Below are 22,523 nucleotides of genomic sequence, written 5' to 3'. Positions count from 1 at the left end.
TATATACAACCCTAAGGGCTACATATAGCATAACCCTTAGATTATAATATCTCATGAGCTTAAATAGGGGATGTTTAAGAGTCTTGCATAAAATAGGGATTAGTGTATAATTACTTCATAGTTTAAGAATGGTCATGTTGTTTGTTGGCAGTAAAAATATAGTAATGTTTTCATTGACACTTATTTTGGATTAGAAGGAAGTATTTGAATACATGTGTTTTCCATAAAGAATACTAGAGATTATATATAGTTGATGGGTATTTCCTTTGTTTTGACGATTATGTGCAGGGCTCAAGGAATCTGTAGTACTGAAAGCAGAAGCTGCAAAGAGGGATGTCATCTTACGATCAGAAGCTGCAAAGATGGGAGAGATCAATCGAGCAGATGGTTAGTTGTCTCTATTAATTAGTAAACTTCATTTATATTTCAAGACAAGGATTTTCCGTACATAATCACCACTACTAATAGAATTTAATGTGGAGTGAAATCCAACTGAACGTTAACAAATATATTTTAATGATCTATTAGAGTGAAAATCTATCCAATGGATGGATCATGGATGTAGTTATGTCCTAAAATTAAAGCTTATATCTCACAACCACGACTCACGAGTAGTAGAGCTTGAAGGCACTTTGGCCTGGAGTCAATTATTCCACTTTACCTTTCCCCTCACTCTCTAGTCTCAACTCTCAAGGGTCAGGGGTCTTACTTGAATAACTATTAGGACGAGTTGACCCACCTCAATTTGATAGAACACTTGATGACTAATCTTGAAAAAGAACATAAAGTTCTATGAAAACACAATTCGCCAACACAATGCAATATAAAAAGGGGCACATTCTTCCTAGAATGATATTTACGGATTGTTAGTTACACAAAATAATATTAAAAATCATCAAATTACATATAAAAGAGATCATATTATGTTATCTAAATATTGATGTTAATGTGCAACTAATTATATATATACTTGCTCTAACCAAATATGTTTGCTAGATGGTTTTATAAGAGACTATTTGATGAAAAATATGTGGTTTTCTTCATTAGTCATTTATATAATTTCCGGACATGTTTATTTCTCCAAAAAAAATTAGGTGATGCTGAAGCTCTAATGCTAAGAAGTAAGGCAACTGCAGCTTCAATTAATCTTATTTCCGATGCCCTTAAAAAAGAGGGAGGCAAAGAGGTTAGTTGGTTAATTGATGCCTCTTTCTATTATGATCACACAATCTATATTTCTACGTGATAATATATATAGCTGGTACGTTTAACTTCTTAATTCTGATTCATCTTTTGGGCAATGATTTCAGGCTGCAAGCCTTCAGGTAGCAGAGTCATATGTAGAAGCCTTCAGTAAATTGGCTAAGGAGGTATATATAATATATAGTTCATGCACATTTTTAAATTCTAATTGCTCCTGTTCCTAATTCATATAGTCAAAAATATGAAATAACATTTGGATGTTTAAATTAAATTGTCGCATCTTTCAAAATATAAGTGGTGTTCGATTAAATTATCTAATACGTCCATTTGAATTATATATATATATTTCAGTTTATTGAGTACCAAGGAGTATAATAACAACTTATTTGTGATTGTATGAGATTGAACATCATGACGACTATATTTGGATCGATAAAGTATATCTAGGATTTATTAAGAGTATGTTTTATTTTTAGTTTTTTTTGAAAGGAATGTTTATTTTAGTTTTTGATTTATGATCTCTACATATGAAGGTTTTCTTTTTTATTACGGCTTTCCTACTAATCATGATTGTGTATGTCTTTGTTGTGATTGCAGTCAACAACGGTGTTGCTTCCTTCATCTGTTGATAATCCTTCAAGCATGATAACACAAGCTCTCACTTTATACAAGAAATTGAATCCTGATAATGCCTTGATGTCCAACTCGAAAGACTAAGCTAACCTATTTTTCTACTGGATAATCCTCTAATATTTTAAAGATTTTGAGAAGTAGGATAATGGTTATTTTTGAACTTATGTAGGATAATCTTCTATAATCTATTGATATACGCTGAATGGTTATATTTGAGAATAAGTTAGTATCATTAGGATGTATATGTTGGCTTCTCTCGAATTTCTATTAAGATATTATTTTTTATAATAATTTGGTGATTTTCAACTAACATGTTAAGTTGGTGCTCTAGAAATTACAAAATTCTCATTGCTTTATGTGTTTAGTGCGTATTACAAAGACACAATGACAATAGAAATTCTAGTGTAAGTAATGTGTCGATCTTAATAGAGCATCCTGCACGTTCATCATCTTTAAGAGGTATGAATAAAATACATCTCAATTCTCAAATATTCGATTATATAATCAACAACCATAATTGTGTATTCAAATAATATATTGTATATATTCACGAATCTACATCAATAGAATTTTTAATTACGGAAATGTCATTTAATTTGCGAAAATTGTTCATCCTCAAGATGAACCGTACTTTATAGTTTATCTCTATTATATAAGGGAAGGGGAGAGCAATGGTGTCCTCTTTTGAAATGCCTATTTTGCCCCCCTTTCCATTCTAAATTACAATTTCACTTACAAATCAAAGGGGGCTTCAAACAAAAATACCAAAAATATAATTATAACAATCACTCACAAGTCAACTAAAATCATAAAATTGCATAATTTACGTTATGCAAATCACTAAAATGATTGACTTGAAATAATTCACTTACAAACTACAACACTTGAAATAATTGCATAATTTTATAAAAACTTAAAAATTCACTTACAAACTACAACCTCTGAAATAATTGACTTGAAATCAAAGTGTCCACTTTCTTTACAATTTATGAAGTACTGTACTTAATTCAAAAATCAACTAAAAAATTACAATATTAGAAATCATAAATAAATTCAATAAAATTTCTATTTTGTTCATAGAATTTTACTTTGAAAAGTAAAAAAAAAAACAAAAAGAATGGTGAGAGACTTAAGTGATAGAAACTAAACAAATCAAATTTTGCAACTAATAAAAACAATTATACTTTGTATGTCTAATATTCAAATTTTGACTCTTATGCTGAAGAAAATCGAGTTTCTGTTTCGAAAAAAAATTCAAGCACGCATCGCGTGTAAAAAATTCTAGTCATCATAATGCGAAGAAAATAAAAGGGTTTTAGCTCAACATTGTTTTTCTAGGGTTTTAGTACAAAAATTTGAGAAAACATTCGGAACTTCAATCAAACTAACAAGTTAACAACAATGTCGATTGGAAGATTAGCAAGAACTGCAGCTCAAGAATCGTCTGGAAAACAACTTCCTCTGTCATATATTGCTACTTCTCGCCATATTTTCGCGAATTCTTCGCTGCAAAATTCAACTGAAAGAACAATTTCTACTTCTTCGTCTTCTCCGATTCTCAACCAATCTCGTTTTGTTCAAAGTAATGCAATTAGTGGAATCTCAAGATTTTCTTCGTCTTCGATTCTCAATCAATCTCTTTCTCTCTCCTCTAAAGAGTTTTCACCTCAATTTGCTATTTCTCGTAATTTCTCCACTGGTCGTCACTTCGATCCTTATGAGAGGTAATTTATTGATTTTGATACTTCATTTTATATTCTTGATTCAGTTTTTGTTGTTGTTGTTGTTGTTGTATTGTATTGCTCTTTAATTTGTGTTAATGTGACTTGAAATTATGAAGTTGTGATTGTGATTCTGATACTTGATTTTATATTCTTAATTCAGCTTTTTGTTGCTGTTGTTGTATGTGATTGCTCTTTAATTTGTGTAAACGTGACTTGAAATTATGAAGTTGTGATTGTGATTGATTTTATATTCTTGATTCAGCTTTTGTTGCTGTTGTTGTTGTATTGATTGCTCTTTAATTTGTGTAAAATGTGACTTGAAATTACGAAGTTGTGATTGTGATGCTCTATGCTAATTGGAGTAATTGTGGTTCTTAAAATTTGGATTTGAGGTACTAACTTCGTTAGTTCCCAAATTTTTGTGCTGAAGTCGTCTCGTTTTCAGTTTATGATTTGTTTTTGTGTTCAGTTATGTGTAATTAGGGCCTAGAGATTCAATTTGTGATTGCAATGAAATGTCTATTTGAATTGCAGTATATTGGAGTAAATGCTATTTTATTATTCAGCTGGAGGTACTAAGTTTTTGGAAGTGGTGATTAAGTTAGTGTAATTTGCAACATAATGTTTGCTTAAGTAGCTGTGCGTACGTTGATAAGCTCCTCCTTCCACAATACATTTGTGTGTTTGCTAATGTTGGTGTAATTTGGAGAATATTAGATGTCCTATATGGTTTGAGTTACTAAGTTCTTAGTACTTCATCACTATTGATACACTTCTCAATCTATTGTAAAATTGTAAGTTGTGGCTAGTGGATTAGAATATTAGATACAGTATGCGACCCATTTCTTGCATCATTGTTTTGAGACCTGGTGGTGGAATTACTGTACATAATGATGCAAGGATTTTTTGGAGATCTTTTTGGGGTTCATGCTGTGTTAGTATGTTGGAGATGTAATTTGCACGATGCACACTGATATTAGCAGGTATATGAGGAGGACTGGTATCAACTGGGGGGTTAAATTTGTACCTCAACAAGAAGCATATGTCATTGAACGTTTCGGGAAGTTCAGTAAAGTTCTTGAAGCAGGGTTGCATCTACTGATACCATTTGTGGACCGAATTGCCTATATACACTCACTAAAAGAACAGACAATTGAAATCCCAGAGCAGGCTGCTGTTACAACAGACAATGTTAGCATCAGGGTGAATGGTGTGCTTTTTGTCAAGGTATTTTGGTATTATCTTCCCGTTCGTTTGTTTTTTCTTGGTTGTATGTTCTTTTATTTCTTTTGGTGAGAGGTTGTATGTTGTGTGGTGCTTAACTCAGGAATGTTGGATCAATGGATTGTAGGTCATTGATGCAGAAAAGGTATCATATGGCAATGATAATGCAATGTTTGCAATAACTCAATTAGCACAAACTGTGACGCGTAGTGCTATTGGAAAATTGCCACTTGACAAGACTTTCATGGAGAGAGACACTTTAAATGCAAACATTGTGGTATGTTTCTATTGTTCTTTGCGTTGTTATGAGTACACTCACAGTCTCCAAGATACACTTTTGACCATTAACATCTTCAACTACGTATTGATAAAGATTATAAAGCTCTAGTGCTCCTCATAGTACTCCTTTGTATTACTATGGTGAGAATGTTTAATCAAATGTGGCTGTAATTCTTGTTTTCCTTTTTTTTAAACAAGTCATTGCCACACATTTTTGTTCCCTACTCGCAATAGATTGTGTTATGTGTATTTCCTTACAGATACATGCACCTTAATACAATTGGTGAATATATGATTATAATTAACTGAATTACTATACATCCAGGAATCTCTCAATGATGCTGCTTCACAGTGGGGTCTTTATTGTCGTCGTTATGAGATAAGTAAGCTGATTTATCTTTACCTTAATCTGATAAGTTTGGTGCCTTTGCGCTTTTATTTACACAAGGATATATCTTTTCCCTCAATACATTCTGCTTTTTGGTCTTGTATTAAAATCTTTTAGGGGATATTATTCCACCTCCTGGGATAAGAGAAAGTATGGAAATGCAAGCTGAAGCGGAGAGGAAGAAAAGAGCTGTAGTCATTGAGGCAGAAGGTTAGTTGGGGTTTTTTACCTGCTCTGCTTGTGAGCCATGCTTTTTGCTACTTTTTTACAGTTTGTGTGTGAATGCACAGTCTGTAATTTACTATATAATTCATATTCATGTGATCCTGAGTTGAAATTCAAAGATAAGTGATCCCTTTGTTTATAAGTAATAGGTCAGTTTTCAATTTTAGGCCGTCTTGAAATAATAGGCTTTTCTTAATTAGTTAGTTAAAATTTGAACTTCCTTATGTTACTATTAATAATACTAGTAATGAAGAACTTGAACAGTCTTCCTTGTGGCATAACCAAATTGTAAAACCATAGATAGTTAAGGAAAATTATGTTATTTTGATTATTTATAAACTATGTACTCTGTACCTAATATGTAATGCTTTGTTAATGATTCTTTGTCACCTCATCTGTGACTCTTGTGCTCCAGACTCTTATCCTCTATTTAAAAAAAAAATGTAAAAAGGAAGAATCAGTTAGGAAGTTCTCTTCATGATGGGATAATTACGAGTCTGACTTAAATTTTGAGGAATTTAGGGTTATTAGAGTCGTTAACATATGAGAGTTGACTACCTTACCTACATGGGAAATCGAGTCTGCCACTTGATAGCCTTGTGAGGAAAAGGGGAAGCCATTTAAAGAACCATGTTTATCACTAAGAGGTTGCCTTTGATAATTAATTTTTTACAACTTTCTCAATTGAAACATTCGTTTATTGAGCTCAGTAGCTTTGACCATAAACGATGTGTGGAGCCGTGGAATTAGGCAATGGTTGAGATAAGATCACCAGTAGGGCCCTGATTAGAAACCTATTCCTGACTTGTTCAATTGGCTTTCAATCAATAGTACTCTTCCTTGGAGATTATGAAGAGATAAGGGGAAAACAGGTCACCTTTGGGAAGCCTTCTAGAAGGTTTTTGAAGTTTTGTACTTTTACTGTTGATTTCTTGAGGAGTAACCAATATTTCTAACTCATTCTTGAATCCAACTAACTATTTTGGTTAATAACCTAACTGATAGAGATCGGCACACATCAATTCCCACTGGACTTCTTTCCTTATTCAGTAATGAGCACAGCCTCTTTTAATTTATTTATGGAAAATGTTTGCGAAATTCTGGTCAATGAGGATGGTTTCATGGATCGAGCGGCGGGGCACGGCAATATCATGAAGTAGGCTAATAATGCTTTGCAGAATAGGGAAAGGACGCTCGACCATGAGTTTGGAGATGGCCTTATATATAGTGTCATAGAGGCTAATGGGCCAAACTTGATTTTAAGAATTCAGGCATTTCATGTAAGGATGATTGTGATCGAGGTGGTTCAAAAGAGGCAAGAATCCTATGGAATACGAATTGTTGAACAGCTATAGTCACACCCTTTTCAATAACATGCCACGAGGCTTGGAAGAATTTTTGACTAAAATGTTTGACCTCGGGTCTTTTTGCGGGTTCATATTTCTAAAATCCGCCTTGATTTGCTCTTCTAGAAATCGAGGTGAGAAAAGAGTAGGAATCTGATGAGTTATATTTGTATCTTCTTGGTAATGAGTTTTAACAATCGACTGCCCCACTGCAGCTATTGACACTTAGATAATCACAAAGAATGCATAAAGGTAACTCACCAAAATCAAGAAACCGGTCAAGAGTTGTGTTTACAATGTTTCGGCTAAAGAGTATAACCGAAGAGATTTTACCTTGAAGGGAGTGTCTACCTACTCGTTGAGTTCATTCTTAAATCAGAAAATGGAGTCACGGGGATTTGTTTTCATTGTAAAACAAATCTTCCGACATTTTCCTTCAGTTAACCATTATTTTCTCCAATATTTGTGGCGGAACAAGACTAACTTCTCTCTTTGTTTGATAGCTCTATTGTCTTACTAATATGGGGTTGTACGACTGTGATGACAGTTTGTTTTCCAGTTCTTTGTTTTATTCCTATTTGATGGGAGCTTACTATTTTTTTTTTCATGTAAACCCCAAAATTAAGTTTAACTTCTGTACGAGAGAGTTTCTGATATGTCTGAAAGAATCTTGAGCCCTTGATAGAATGGTCAAAATAAAATACTTCTTACTAACTGATGTGTTTCTTCATCCAAGGTCTTCTACTAGATTGATTATTATTAGAGCTTAGAATAGTACAGAAGAGGGGAAGGGGGTGATCAAAAACTGTGAAGCTTTCAATTTGAGTGTTGCGAGTTAGGGGAACATTGGACGAATAAATTGCTGCCTGTGAGGTTTCTCGTAAATGATATTAATGGGAATAATGTGTTTTCATGGAAACATTCTTTTGTAGGCAAGGAATGCCGTGGTCTGAGAGACATTTTAGAGGTTAGGAAGATAGTAGCTGATGGACTTTGCCATAGGAGTAGTGGATTCTCCCAGCTTTAGTTTCTCTCAAAAGCATTTCATAGACTCATAAACCAGTAGCCATGGGAGGAAAATAGTAGCTGATGCCTGATAAGGTCAAGGAATATAGGTAGTTTCCAAACAGATTCGGTCTTGCTCTTGGGCTGGGCAATTCATCCCGGAATTGACACCTCTTTATTAAGAGGTTTGAAATTTGAAGTTGATTAGAAGACGTGCACATCTATCTTGTAAAGTGTCTTCTTTCACTAAAATGTTATCTGTGTTGCAATAAAAATCCAAATATCATCAGTGTTTGACTGGGTCAATAGTAACTTCATTATCAAATATCAAAACATGGATTTTAAAGATTATTTTACTGTATCCAGAATAAGTCATCCTTTCCAGTATAAATTTGATGTCGGGATTCGATTTATTTTTTCGGTGAATGAATTCTGCCAGAACATTGGGTTTTCTTTCCCCTTTTGATATTCAGCAGAGTATCTCCATTAAAAACCTTATGACAGACTGCTAGGACTGAATTACTTGAGATTGATAACAGATGGCGAACATCCTGTTCATTAAGGCTCGAAGCCTTGAACACCCTCTTGAGCACAAGAAAATGATACATCCTATGCTGTTTGGGCATAAACATAATACAAAGGCTAAAATACACAAAGTAAATGAAGTAATGAGGGAGAACATAGCCCGATTTTAACTGATGACTGGTTAAATGTGATAACTGATTAGGGGAGCTAGGGAGATTAGCTTGATTTCTTGCAAGGCCATGAGAATGAACCCACCAGCCAGTTTTCCTCGATAAAGTAAATGAAGTACACAAAGTAAATGAAGTAATGAGGGAGAACAGAGAGCCCGATTTTAAGTGATAAGTGGTTAAATGTGATAACTGATTAAGGGAGGGAGATTAGCTTGATTTCTTGCAAGGCCATGAGAATGAACCCACCAGACAGATTTTCCCTAACAGACATTACGTTTCAGACGGATTTCTTGCAAATGTTATTTATATGTATTATCTGTTTTTTTTTTACTTGAACTCGCTGGGAACAAAAAAAAAAAACTACTAGATCCACACTTCAAATGCTAGTTAAATACTTAAATATGTTGTGTCATCATAAGAGTTTTTCCATCTTTTCTGGCAAATGACAGAGAGTACTACATAATGTTGCTCGTAGCTTTTCAATGTCATTATGCAACAGCTTTGGCATCTTCTGCAGGCTTAAATCCCCCCCCCCCCCCCTCCCCCCCTCCTTCAATTAGTACAGTACAACAATTTGTGTACTTTACAATAAGGGTTGTCTTGCCAATAGCTGAGTACATATTTAGCATTGACTTCCCGAACTAAGTCATTTTTTTTTTGTTAGAACAATTATACATCATCCAGAATCAATTAGCCTAACTTAGGTTCCACTTCAGCCTTCGTCTAGCAAAGGTTGGTTATTGCTTATTGTATAGCGATAAGTATATTTTGGACCTTGTCTTCGTCAAACAAAGACATATGACTTTCAATGAATTGTCATTGTGAATTTTGTTCTCTTTCCCCCTTATTGTGGGCAGGCAGAGGTTGGTGTTAGCTTGATATGTAATACAAGTGAATGGACTTCTGAGGAAATTTATAAAAGTTAGAAGCACTAGTTTTGTACAGTTGTACTTGATCAGGCTTAATTGTTTCTTTTTTCTGTATGTTTTCCAGAAATTCTTGAAGATTTTGTCTATTGATAGATTTGGAAATTAAATTTGCTTAGAGAACATTTTAATACTCAACTCCTCCTTTCATGTGTTATTTATCTGTAACAGGAAAGAGACAAGCTGTTATATTAACGTCAGATGCTGCAAAAATGGACTCAATCAACCGGGCAACAGGTCATTGTTTATCTAGGTTGATGGCGCTGCATTTGTAGTGTTGGTAATAACATATATATTACTTTTGTGGGATACAGGTGAAGCAGAAGCCATACGTGTTATTGCTAATGCCCTTCAAGGAAGCGGGGGGGAAGCGGTTAGTCTTCTTCGTATTGTGGCTCTTGAAGCAATTAACTTGTGTGATTTTACATTGACGATTATGGCCTTTATGGGATTTCGCAGGCTGCTGGCCTCAAAGTGGCGCAGGATTATGTGCAAGCTTTTAACAATATGGCTAAGGAGGTATATTACACCTACAGTTGCTCATCTGTTTATTTTAGGTGTTGCTTCATATAGTCATAATATAATATTTTCCGTCTTTGTTACTATCTCAGTGTACGACCATGGTGCTTCCCGCATCAGTCAATGATGTAAACACCATGGTAGCATCAGCCCTTACTCTCTACAAAAAACTGGTTGCGGACACACGTCAAACTAAGGCATTATATGAACCTTCAAACACGGAATCTTCATCCAGACAAATTGACGATGAATTTCATGGAGAAGCTTCTATTCCAGAAGACAAACCTCTTTTTTCACTACAAGACCCGAAGAAAATAGAATAGAGATACCATAAAACATAAAAGGGAGAGATTCATTCATTGTTGGGTAATTAGAGAGAAAAACTTTTTAACAATTTTGCTTCATGCAATTGTCAAATTCAATTTGCATACTTGAGGTACATAATGCTCAAATGTTGAGAGGGAAACAATAGCCTCTTTTCTTTCACACTGCCCGTCATTTGGTTAATTCTGTACTGCTGATAACGTTTCGAGCAAAACATACATTTGTCTGTCTACTTGTGCAAAACAGTTGCACAAGATTTACGTACTTGTTTACCTCAAACAGAATCATCTATGGAGCGATCATCAATTGTTCATGGTTGCAATTGCAACTTGTCATCTTATGGTCTGCTATCTTCATCCATTATTCAGTCTGTTTCGAAATTTGACTTCAATTGAAGAATTTGAGTAAAAGGTTTTGAATTGGATGAATTTCTCATGTTACCATGTTTGTCTACTGTGACAAAATAATTGAGAAGTAAATTCGCAGATAATGTGGAGATTTATACCCAGGCCATTTTGTTGTCAAGGTGTTCATTTCAATATCACTGGTAAAACTGTAATACAAAATTGCAGTAAATAACATAGTCGTACGATTTTTATTAGTTTACCCGTTTTTTACGCAAAGTTTTACGAGAAATAATGTTGTAGGACATAGAAAGAAATGGAAATTATTATTTTATGTTGAAGTTGAATGTGTGTGTGATGGAAAATTACTGGTTTTATTCCAAAAATAGAAAAAAAAAATAGGTAAATTAAAAAAAAACACCTCAAAAAGAAACACGGGTAAACTAATAAAAACTGGAAGTATTAACTTATAATTTCAATAATTTTCCACGTATACTAATTATTATTTTTACACTAATATTAAGGGAAGATAATAGTGTAAAATTCAACCCAATTATCCATACTTTTTGCATATCAAATTATTCCAAAACCTTTCAAAAAAGAAAATATTGCGTCTAAATAAAAACACCTAACAATGAGAATTGCTGCAATAAAAAAAACGTAAAGCAAACGATGGAAAACTAGGCAAATATTCTACTCATCTATAAGAAAGAAAAATTTCATACATCTCAAATGCAACAATCACAAAAGAATACAATAGTACAAGAATTCAAAAGACAACCAAATTGTTACATACAAACCAAGACGTAAAAGAATTTCATTTCCTAATATGAATTTGTCAAATTCCAATTACAATACATACAAAAAGAATCATCATCATAATCATCATCGCACACAAAAATCAATAGTTCCTCTCCCTAAAAAAAAAAAAAAAAATTCTCCCATTATACAAAATATAATCCTAAAAAAAATGAGTAGGAATTAAAATTTCAAAGCAATCCACAAAGAAGAGAAAACCCTAAAACAATAAGCCAAATCATATGAACTAAAAGAAGAGCTTGACCCGATAATGGACCCGATCCACCATTTCCCACCTGACAAAACCCTAATTTAGCGACCCGAGTACCCGCACAATGAGCATCAGCGCAACCACACCAGTAAGTAACCCCATTTTCGCCGCAAACTGGGTCGGGTCGAAAACATTTTACCGGGCAAGATTTACCGGTAAATTCTTCCGGCGAACATATATCGTGATTTCCGGCGAAATCTGAGGGTAATTGAATGACGGAAGGTTGAGTTTCAGATTTTGCAAATTGGAGAAATGAGATGAAAAAGAGAGAGAGTAATATTAGGAGAGAGAATTTCGGGTTATTTGGGAACATTTTGTTTTGGTTTCTGTAAAAATTAGGGTTTGAGAGGAATTGGGGATTGAAATTGGGGATTTTTGGAAAATCCCCTAAATTTGGGAATTGAGCGAAAATTAGAAATGGGGTTTTACTGTGAGAGGAAGAAAATTGGGTGGGTTTGGTTTGGTTGTTGAGTTGTTCTTTCTCCTTTCCTGCAAGCTGTTGTGGGCTGTTTGAATTATTTGTTTACTTGGACTTTTTCTGATTCTTTCCTAAAGTTTGCATTCAGGAATTTTGACCAACGGTTTAGTTTTGTTTTCCTTTTGTTTTACTTCTCTTTAAAAGTATCTTTGCGGCTTATGGCTCTGTTCTTTTGGACTGAATAAATGAAAATCTATTTCAAATTAGTTCAGTTCAAATTACTTCAGTTCAGTTCAGATATAGGGCATATTCTCTTCGGTGTAAAACAACTGAACTGAATTAAATTGAACTGAATTGAATTGAACTGAACTAAACTGAGCTGAACTGAATAGTGATATGTGACTTGTGAGAGTAAAAGTATTGTCCAAAGCTGAACTGAACTGATCTGAGCTGAATTGAACTGAACTGAAAATAAGCTGGAGAGAACATACCCTTATTCATTCTTGTTCAATTTAGTCCAAACTTATTCATTTCAGTTCAATTCAATTCAGACTTATTCAGTCCAAAAAAACAAAGTCTTAGTCTAGGAAAAAATTTCAAGGATAAATCAACCTTTAAACCATCTGCTAAAAACAAGTTAACTTTTTCAAGTTCTTGTCTGTTATTAACTTATTTACCCACTTAATATGATATGTATAACTCTTCAACCGACCGACAAAGAAAACAAAAAGAAACTTAATAATTACAAAAAAAATAGATTATTTGTAATATAACTTGTTTAAAATTGGTAAGTATTAAAAGTAGATTTATTTCGGAAATAATCAAAAGATGACTTATTTTTAGTAGACGAGACAAAGGTTAACTTATTATTCACAATTTAAAAAAGGATTTGCTACCATACTTTCAGATATACCTCATTCAATCCATTTCCATTAAGGCTATGTTCAGTTCACCTGAAATTTTCTGATCTGAACTTATCTGATCTGATCTGATCTGATCTGAATTTATTTTTTTGATCTGATCTGATCTGAACTATTTTATCTGATCTGATCTGATCTGATTATCTGATTATCTGATCTGATTGATCTGATCTGATCTGATCTGATCTGATCTAACTGATCTATCTATTAACTTATCTTATTAAAATATATTATTATATTATATTATTACTTTGTAAATCATTATTATGCAATACATTATAAGATCTTCTTTATAGTATTACTATTATTATCATTTTATTTCTATTACAACTTTTACACAACTTTTATTAAATAATAAATTATTATTATCATTATTATAAGCAACAAATAATAATTATAATCATAATTCTTGTTATTACTAAAAATAATTATATAACTCAAGTCATTATTTTATAAGAGCACTTATACAATGTTTCACACTTTCCCTTAAAAAAACTTTCACACTTGAGAAGTCGGCAAACTAACTCTTTTTTTCCATATAAAATAGAATAAGATATACAAACAACTATGACTTGAGCAAAAAATAAATAAATATCGTGCAACTTCAAATAGCTAGAGAGATTTGGAATTCGGTAGGAAGAGGTATACCGAATCTAAATTTATAATTTGTATCTCACACTTAGCTTATTTTGAAATGTAATCCGAACTTAGTAGTTTCGTTGTCATGAATTTGAGATATCATATTTTATATATTTCTTATTTTTGCGTCAATCTTATGTTCTTAACACGTGGCTTTTAATTTTCTATTATTTAATAACAACAAAATAACTTAATATAATAATAAAATGACATTTATAATGGTAACAATAAGATTAATAATAATTACCAATATTAATAATTAATAAGTACAACAAAACAACATAATAATTCTTTTGAACAAATGTACTAGTAAATAATAATATCCCTTTGTATTTTTTTCTTTCACTTAGAATCTTGACACTATCACAATTAGAGATAATCTTTTAGATTTTTCTCAATATATAAGAAAAAATATAGTCATGTGGGTCTTGTTTGATTCGTCTCAATGAGTACTTTATTAATATTCAATTATTATAATTTTTATTAATATGTAGTGAAAGATATTTAATAATAATGAGTTTTTAAATATAAGCATGATATGATCTGAACTGATCTGATCTGATCTGATCTGATCTGATCTGATCTGGTCTGATCTGATCTGATCTGAACTTATTTTTTCTGATCTGATCTGATCTGAACTTATTTTTTCTGATCTGATCTGATCTGATTAGATCTGAAATAAGCAAAAATAAGGTGAACTGAACATAGCCTAAGAATCCCATGAGATGATGAGATAGGGAAGCAAAAGAGAATCGTATATAGCTTAGGAGAGAGACGAAAAGAACCCCTATATGGTTGGAACTAGTTGCTGAAAATACAAGTAATAAACGTATCTGAATTGAAACACTATGATATGACACATGCCCTAAGTTGATAGACGTCTACAATAGGTGCATTTATTTTTTTGGTGTTTGCATCCGGTTTATCCTTCGGGCTACATCCGGATCGAGACCAAGTTCGGGGTGGTTAGGTTTCATTCCTCTCCCAAGGGTGTTGCGGGGATTCAAACACGGGTCCGTCCTACCAAAGCCAGTCTCCATCACCACTGGGCCAACACTTACTTGGTACAAATTACAATAGGTGCATTTATATAGCAATGAATAATATAATACGACTGACTAATGGTGGTAGCAATGGAGCGTGGGAAATTGTCTACTATCTCCTCCTAACGAAGTAAATATCCTTCCTAAGTTTGGATCAACCAAATTTTCCAACAACCGTTATCAAAATGAAAAATGATGCAATTTTATATTTTTAAAGCGTATAAAGACGAATTTAACAAAACCTCACTTGACTATATTTTCTTTTATATAATAGCGGTATAATATAATCAAAGCTAGTCGAAAATAGAGTCAATATACACAACGTAACACTTATTTGAGAATAGAGGAAGTATACTTTTATGCATTTACAACAAAAATTTGCGCAGATACATTAATATAGTATTTCTCTCTCATTACATAGAAAATGAAATTACCATACTAAACACTCCTACATTTAGAAAAAATATTTGAAGGAAATGCAAAGATGAAATATGAACCACAAGAAATTAAAGCTTAAGAACTTCATTAACACTGGTGATCCAAAAAAGAAATGGATTATTATGTTGACGATTTTCAACCAAGTACGAAAGTTCTTAAACAGAAAATTAGTTGTCCATACAAAAAGTTGATACACTTATTGAAAATAGCATGAGCCTAAGAAATAGGAAGAGAAATTTGCGTTGTGCTTCAAAGACATTAAACAAGCTATGTTTAGAGCTCTCTTACATCCTATAAGAGATGCTTGATTTCTCAATTCACAGCAGCCTCATTTGTGGAATAAAACAATAAAGCTTACAATAAAACATTCAACACTAAGTTTTTCTCCCTTACTCTCACCTCCAAAACTCGCCCAAATCGTTCTATCTTACACCTCTTAGACGATCATGGGCGGCTGTGCTAGCAAACCCAGGGACTTGGACACAACCGAGCCTAAGCCTGTTGAGGCTCCTTCCGTTGAAAAGCTCGAGGCCGAGCCCGTTGCACAGGTATGCAATAGTTAACTTTCATGACATTGAGGTGCATACTCTTTATGAATGAACAAAAACTTGCAACTACTGTCATGTGTGCATGAAAATTGCCCACTAATTTTTATGTATAAATCTCTTATATCATCTTAATATGCTAATATTAAGGATGTAGTTCTGGTTTCCTAGAAAATATGGTGTATTCCTGAAACAGTTTATGTTTCTAAGTTTCTGACAAAGTATAAAAAGATTGTTCATGGAAAAACTAAACCATTGATAAGTGCCTACATTTTGTTTTCCCCTGATGAAATGTGAATACTACATTTGTCTGATGCCTTACTCTGTGTGTGTTTTATTGCAGGAAAATAATGGAGGTGAAGAGACAAAGACAGAAGAGCCCTTGGTAGATCTCTCTGAAACCACAGAAGAAGCAACAGAGACCTCAGAATCAAAGCCAGCTGAGGAACCCACAGAGGTAGCAGAAACTAAGGCCGAGGAGAAGATCGAAGCTGTAGTCGAGGCTGAGGCTGCACCAGCTAAGGCCGAAGCCAACGCTGAGGCTGCTCCAGCTGAGGCCGAGGCTAAGGCTGAGGCTTCTCCAGCTGAGGTTGATGTTGCCTCTGAGACAGAGAAGACCCCCAAGCCAGTAGAAGAACCCAAGGCAGTTGAGGCTCAAACCTCAGAAGACAAAAGTGACGCACCTCTCGTTACAATGTAAATTTGACCATATTTAGAAACATTGTACTAAAAAGTTCAGATACTTGTGATATACGTGAGTATACAATTTTTTTTGTAATTGGTACAGCATGTAGCGAGTGTTTGCCTTAAGCCCAAATAAATGTGTTTTTTTCCATTCTGATTCTCTTATGTACAACTATCAACTATGCATGTACTATAATATACAGCTACTAACATATGTATGTGTGATCTGTGTGATTTGATGCTCCAAACGTCGATTTTCCAACTAAAACTTTTAATTATACAATTTCAAAGAAATTATTACTACAAAGGCAACAACTCAAGAACCAAATGACCCCGAGAGACCAAGAACGCTTAATAATATTTGCACTCAACCCAAAACTAATTATCAAGCAAACGTACAATAAGAACTATTTACCAAATGTCATCTACATCACCAGACGGAGATCACTTCTCCTGAGTGTTCAGCTTCATGACTATACCAACCATCATAGATGGCAGAAGACAATGCCAAAAATAAGTATTGCACCTCCATTTTACATGAACTTTAATGCATTAATTTAGATGGAGGTGTGTCCCAATTAAAGAGATGCGAAGATAGGAGTCACTGATGTAATAGTTTTAATATACAGTTACCTGCTGATGTCTTGAAATCTCAACTAAAGTAGCAATTGGTGCGAAAATCGCAATTGTGTAATGTTGTGTCCTTGTGAGAAGCAATATGATCATTGATCAAACCTGCTTGATAGTCACCTCCAAGCCCAAGGACCTGTTTCTTTATCTCCCAACCCCTCAAGGGGAGGAAAGGTTTTCAGAAACGGACCACCAATGCCCATTTTCAAAGTAATAATCGGCAAGGGTGCACATGAGTTCAACAGATTAATACACAAGCTTATCGAGATTCTGATAAGATCTCTATGGTTTTGCTATTACTAGCAATCTTAGTGGTTTGCTTCATAACTGCCTTCTTATTTTTCTTCAGGGCCCGGGGGGAGGGGGGGGGGGGGTTCCTAATTCCAACCTTATTATCAAACTTAAGAGGCAGACAAATACATCAGATGCAGGCGATCTGTTTCTCATTATCAAGCTTAAGAGGCAGGAGATGGCTACAAATAATTTTCACAGCCTTAGGCTTGCTTGACACCAAATGTCGAAAAAGGAGTTCAACAATGGACAGATCCACTACATATCTATACATATAAGTGTATGACCTCACATATCTCTCGTACTTCTCACTCAATTTTATTACCTTTTCAGAGATGACATGCCTCCATATACTTAACGTGATATACTACATATCTTTCCAGCCATCAACGTAATATACTGGAATTTTTAGCACGTTTTCACCTAGTTCAATTAGCCAGATTGTTATAAACAGCTTAATCACTGAATTCAGACTTGAGATGTACAACCTGAATTTGAATGCTGATGAAACCTTCTCAATGATGTCGTATAACTTATGCAGACCAACTTAAGACAAGAACAACACATGCTACTATTTTATCTCACCGATACTTTTCTTTTGGCAGCATATATATCAGCAATATCTGATGCTGCCATTTTCTAGTTAATGATCAGACTTCTTGTCACCAGCCAGACAAGAGCTGAAACTGTGGACAGGATATAAATGTCTACTCAATTTCTCTAGCTAAGCATAGTTTCCGATAATATTCAGAAAGAAGTTTTTCTTTGAAGGGACAGAAAGGCAAGTATTTAAATCACATGAGCACACGTGCAAACGACAAGTGAGCGTATAATTTCAGACAGATCAAAACTATTTGGTGAAATTGTCTGATAAAGAAGCAAAGTGAAATCTTTTGACAGATTACCACTGTTATTAATAACAGATTATTCGGTTAAACATCCACATGTGTCCTATTTATATTCATGTCAAGTATGAGACATGTCGCGTAAGAGTGCACTTACCCTAAAATTACATCATTTCTTCACTATGACTATACAATTCCAGCATGAATAGCAGGAGTATCTGAAGAGTGCAACAGTAAACATAAGCATCACATAACATCGCTTATCTTACCATTACCCTCATCTTCAATGATTTGCTCTTAAACAATGTTTTCATCCTTCACCCCCATGATTACAAGCAGAAGCAGGAGGGGATAGCTGACTGTAGTCAGTACCCAGTTCACAATCAACTGATTTAGGTAGGAAACACGGTGCACATCAACTTGCCAAGCAACTGCTGCCCCTGCACTCTGCACTCCCTTGTAGAAGCCACTATACCTGAAACAATGTGCAGAAATGATGTAGCAACTACCAATTTCAGCCCATAAAAGTTATACCAACAACAACTGTGATAACACCACCACCGTACCAGTTACCTTTAGTTGTTTTATGTTTCTATTTCACCCTATGTGAGGGAACTCAGCTATTAGTGTCAGACAGTGAACTTGAGGTCCTATGAAAATTTTCCACAGTATAACCTATGAAAAGTTTCCAAATTTTTGGTCCAAAATGAAGTGTAAACTGTAAAGTATCGTGTCCCAGAGCCAAAGGATTAGACACGGGTACTTGAGGTAAACAATGTCCGAATAACTAGACTACTAATTTCAGTTTCACAACAAAAGCACCAACTAGGATAAAAGTAATTAAACAGACTACCTCTACTTAGCAAAGAAGCACACAATACCAATTTTTTAATAACCAATATTACCTGCTCAGTGTCTCAGAATCATCAGCCAGAGCACCAATAACCCAGTAAACCATGCTTTGGAACATAGCATCCAACAAGCCATAGCTAAAATATAACAGGAAGGGACCAGCATAAGCAGCACCGGAATCCTTAAAATCCAACTTCTCAGGAACATGATCTCTTGAATACCTTAGCTGATTAGCAAGACCACCTCCCCAAATTGCAGTCCCAAGGAAACCAACCACCATAATCCCAAGGATACCCCTCTTCCTCCTACTTTGAAAGCTGAAATCCATCAAGTATCCAATTCCAATCGACCCCAACATCTGAGCTCCCCAATAGAAGACATTATTAAACCCTCTAGTCCTCAAATTAAACAACTCCCCATTTACATTATTAAACTGATAAGTATAGAAAAAGTTGCTCCCCCAAGCTGCTGGCACAATCAACAACATCCTCCAATTCATGAACAACTTTAAAACCTCGACAACTTCAGTTGCTACATTCGAGTACTTACTATGAGTACACACACTACCATCATCCCTAATCACTTCACTTGGTGGCAATATAGCTAATGAAAGTATCGCCCCAAAACCCATAAAACCCATAAACCCAAAATAAGTCCCATCATTAACAGAATTAGCCTCACCCCTATTATAGTTCAAAATAAATGGAATCAATCCACCAATCACTCCCCCCATATTAAAAATACTCCAAAACATACTAATATAAGTCCCTTTTCTCTTAGTTGTAGGATATGAAGTCATGATTGCACCTTGACCAGCCCAAAGTAAACCAGCACCAACACCCAAAAGTGCACCAGAAACAATCACAAATGTCTGAGAATGGTGGTGATTATAGTTCACAAATGAGCCAGCATACAGGACATACGTCGAACAGCCGGCGAACAAGGTGAGTCTAGGGCCTAAAATGTTGTAAATTCCACCACCCAGAATTCCAAAAACTGCAAATGTAGTGTAAAGAGCTGTGTTTGCATTGTTTGCTGCTGTATGATCAACCTGCCCACCACCTCCCATACCAGATAGTGCATTAAACATACCTGGGCAACAAAAACATACTAACCCTATAAGAAATACTTGAATTAAAGGGGAGTTAGATCTAAATTTAGAGAGTTTTTGGGGTTGTTTTTCTTCCATTTCCAAGCTCATTTTTTAATTGTAGGCTAAAAAACTGAAGAAAAAAAAAGGTTGGAACTTTGGCAATGATGTAAAATGGGGTTTGAGAAATCAACACTGAAATAAGAAAGAGAGTTAGAAATGAAAATGGGTGAGTGCGAAAAAATGTCAAAGGTGAAAACTTTGGTTATGGTTTAGGATGAAAATGATAAACGGAATAATCAAATCCAAAATTGATGATATAGTATATGATTGGTTTGTCTGGATTCTTGATCTAAGAATCTTCATTGAGATTGATATGACATGTGTGTATCAGTCACTTGCTTTACTTGCCAACTTTTTACACTAAAATAATAGTTTGACAGAATTCATTATTCAAAGGATAGAATTTTGAATCAAAGGTGTGAATAACAGAAAATGGTGTTTTGCGATGTGATCATGTGGATATGGAGTTGTATAGGCAATGTGGTGGAGTACGGGAGTATCTTGCCTGTTCCGGTGTTCCCCCAAGATATTCGGGTAATTTCATACAATCGGCCTTTTAAGTTGCGGGGTTCAGACTACTTTTTCTTACAAAAAAAATAAAAAATAAAAAATTGGTACCAAATACGGTTAAGTTAATCACAATAAAGTCATTTTTGGTATTAAATTTTAAGTTGATACTCATTCTCACTCATAATCTTGACATTATTTGTATTTAGAGAGAATCTTCTCAATTTATTCCAATTTATAAACAAAAATATAGTCATATGGGATATTGTTTGATTCGTCTCAAATAGTACATTGTTAATATTCAATCGTTATAATTTATACTAATATATGATGAAAGATATTAAGTTCAAAAATGTGCATAAGAAAGTGAGAAAGATAAAAGAAAAACAGAGGGAGTACCAAATTACAATTTAATATTACATTGTTTCTTTTAAATGGTTATGCTTTGAGTGAATTTTGACACTGTTTATAAATTCATGTTTGACTATCATTTGTGATTAATAGATAAGGAAAAATATAGTACATGTGAGATTTTGTTTGATTCGTCTTGGACTTTCGATATGTACTTTTGGAATATCAATTTTTATAATTTTTTCAAATGCAAATTTAGAGATATGAATGTTTTAACATTTACATTGGCAACCATGAAAAGGTAGATGATAACTATTAAAAAGAAACGCACTGAATACCAATACGGCCCGTTTGGTAGATGTTAATAAATTGCGGTAATAGGAATAAATTTTAAGTGTAATTTTATTAGGGAATCACCCTTAAAATCTCCATGGGCAGACATTTTTTCTCCATGAGCAAGCAATCTCACTCCTAAACTTGTATTTTTGTCTCCAAGGGGAAGCAATTTTCATTACCACTCATTACCACCTTACAAGGTGGTATTGGATGGGAATGAAAATTCAAGAAGGAAAGTGGACACTTTAAGATAAATTAGCATTACCATGGGAATGGACAATGATATTTTTCACAAATTTACACACAAATTCATTCCCATTACCACCATTTATGACCAACAACCAAACGGGCCGATAGAGTTAATTTGGTACTAAGTTATAATATGGTGCCAAATTGACCGAAATGGTACCAACTTACTGTATTTTGGTACCAACAATAGGATGCCAAGTAAAGTCAATTTAGTACCAAAATGGCAAAATTAAAAGTTGATACCAACTTACTCTCTCATGCTAAAATTACCAGCGTAGCAATGTTCTTACCCCCAATCATATTCCATTCCCGCCCTGATTAGGTGAAATGGACGCCGATTGAGATTTCGGCATGACAAAATACTTATAAAATAGAGCAAAGACACCTATTTTCGGAAATGCCAGCATAGAAAGGAGAGAGGAGATAAGAGAGAAGATAGAGAAAATGGTGGTCATGGAGAGAGAGGAGAGAGAAAATGGAGGTTAGAGGAGAGAGAGCAAACGGAGGTTAGAGGAGAGAGAGAAGTAGAGGGTTTTGGCCTGAAAATGACCGTTGGACCTTAACTATGGTTAACATGACGTTATTTTTAGCCTGAAAATGAAATTGGCTGCAACTTAAAAGTACCTTGATTTTATAAGACTGCAATTGAAGAGTTTGAAATGAATAGGCTGCAATTAACAAACTCGCTATTATAAAAGTTGCAATTGGCGAAAAATCC

At 34.2% G+C, this 22,523-nt stretch overlaps 5 protein-coding genes across 5 annotated transcripts; 3 read left to right on the top strand and 2 right to left on the bottom strand.

Moving 5' to 3' along the window:
* The first annotated feature begins 256 nt into the window (after window positions 1-256).
* Window positions 257-2,144, top strand: LOC104888120 (uncharacterized). The gene is made up of 4 exons (XM_057393478.1): window positions 257-387; window positions 1,095-1,186; window positions 1,311-1,370; window positions 1,801-2,144. The coding sequence occupies exons 1-4, from the start codon at window positions 363-365 to the stop codon at window positions 1,918-1,920; spliced, it is 297 nt and encodes a 98-aa protein (XP_057249461.1). The 5' UTR covers window positions 257-362; the 3' UTR covers window positions 1,921-2,144.
* Window positions 2,145-3,122: 978 nt separating this feature from the next.
* LOC104888119 (uncharacterized) lies at window positions 3,123-10,653 on the top strand. The gene is made up of 9 exons (XM_010672986.4): window positions 3,123-3,560; window positions 4,544-4,787; window positions 4,912-5,061; window positions 5,389-5,446; window positions 5,569-5,661; window positions 9,820-9,885; window positions 9,963-10,021; window positions 10,108-10,167; window positions 10,260-10,653. The coding sequence occupies exons 1-9, from the start codon at window positions 3,238-3,240 to the stop codon at window positions 10,488-10,490; spliced, it is 1,284 nt and encodes a 427-aa protein (XP_010671288.2). The 5' UTR covers window positions 3,123-3,237; the 3' UTR covers window positions 10,491-10,653.
* Window positions 10,654-11,537: 884 nt separating this feature from the next.
* Window positions 11,538-12,456, bottom strand: LOC104888118 (hypothetical protein). Its single transcript, XM_010672985.4, has one exon. It carries the CDS (start codon window positions 12,215-12,217, stop codon window positions 11,825-11,827), a length of 393 nt encoding a protein of 130 aa, XP_010671287.2. The 5' UTR covers window positions 12,218-12,456; the 3' UTR covers window positions 11,538-11,824.
* A 3,180-nt stretch (window positions 12,457-15,636) lies between these two features.
* LOC104888116 (uncharacterized) lies at window positions 15,637-16,717 on the top strand. The gene is made up of 2 exons (XM_010672984.4): window positions 15,637-15,910; window positions 16,251-16,717. The coding sequence occupies exons 1-2, from the start codon at window positions 15,809-15,811 to the stop codon at window positions 16,605-16,607; spliced, it is 459 nt and encodes a 152-aa protein (XP_010671286.1). The 5' UTR covers window positions 15,637-15,808; the 3' UTR covers window positions 16,608-16,717.
* Window positions 16,718-18,383: 1,666 nt separating this feature from the next.
* On the bottom strand, window positions 18,384-20,965 carry LOC104888115 (UNC93-like protein 1). Its single transcript, XM_010672983.4, has 2 exons — window positions 19,263-20,965; window positions 18,384-18,832 (listed from the first exon to the last, which is right to left on the bottom strand). Exons 1-2 carry the CDS (start codon window positions 20,408-20,410, stop codon window positions 18,655-18,657), a joined length of 1,326 nt encoding a protein of 441 aa, XP_010671285.1. The 5' UTR covers window positions 20,411-20,965; the 3' UTR covers window positions 18,384-18,654.
* Between the last annotated feature and the right edge of the window lie 1,558 nt (window positions 20,966-22,523).

This window comes from Beta vulgaris, chromosome 3 (genome assembly GCF_026745355.1).
Source record: "Beta vulgaris subsp. vulgaris cultivar EL10 chromosome 3, EL10.2, whole genome shotgun sequence".
Classification (NCBI taxonomy): Eukaryota; Viridiplantae; Streptophyta; class Magnoliopsida; order Caryophyllales; family Amaranthaceae; genus Beta; species Beta vulgaris.
Note: the sequence above shows the minus strand (reverse complement) of the source record. Positions and strands in the feature narration are given on the sequence as shown.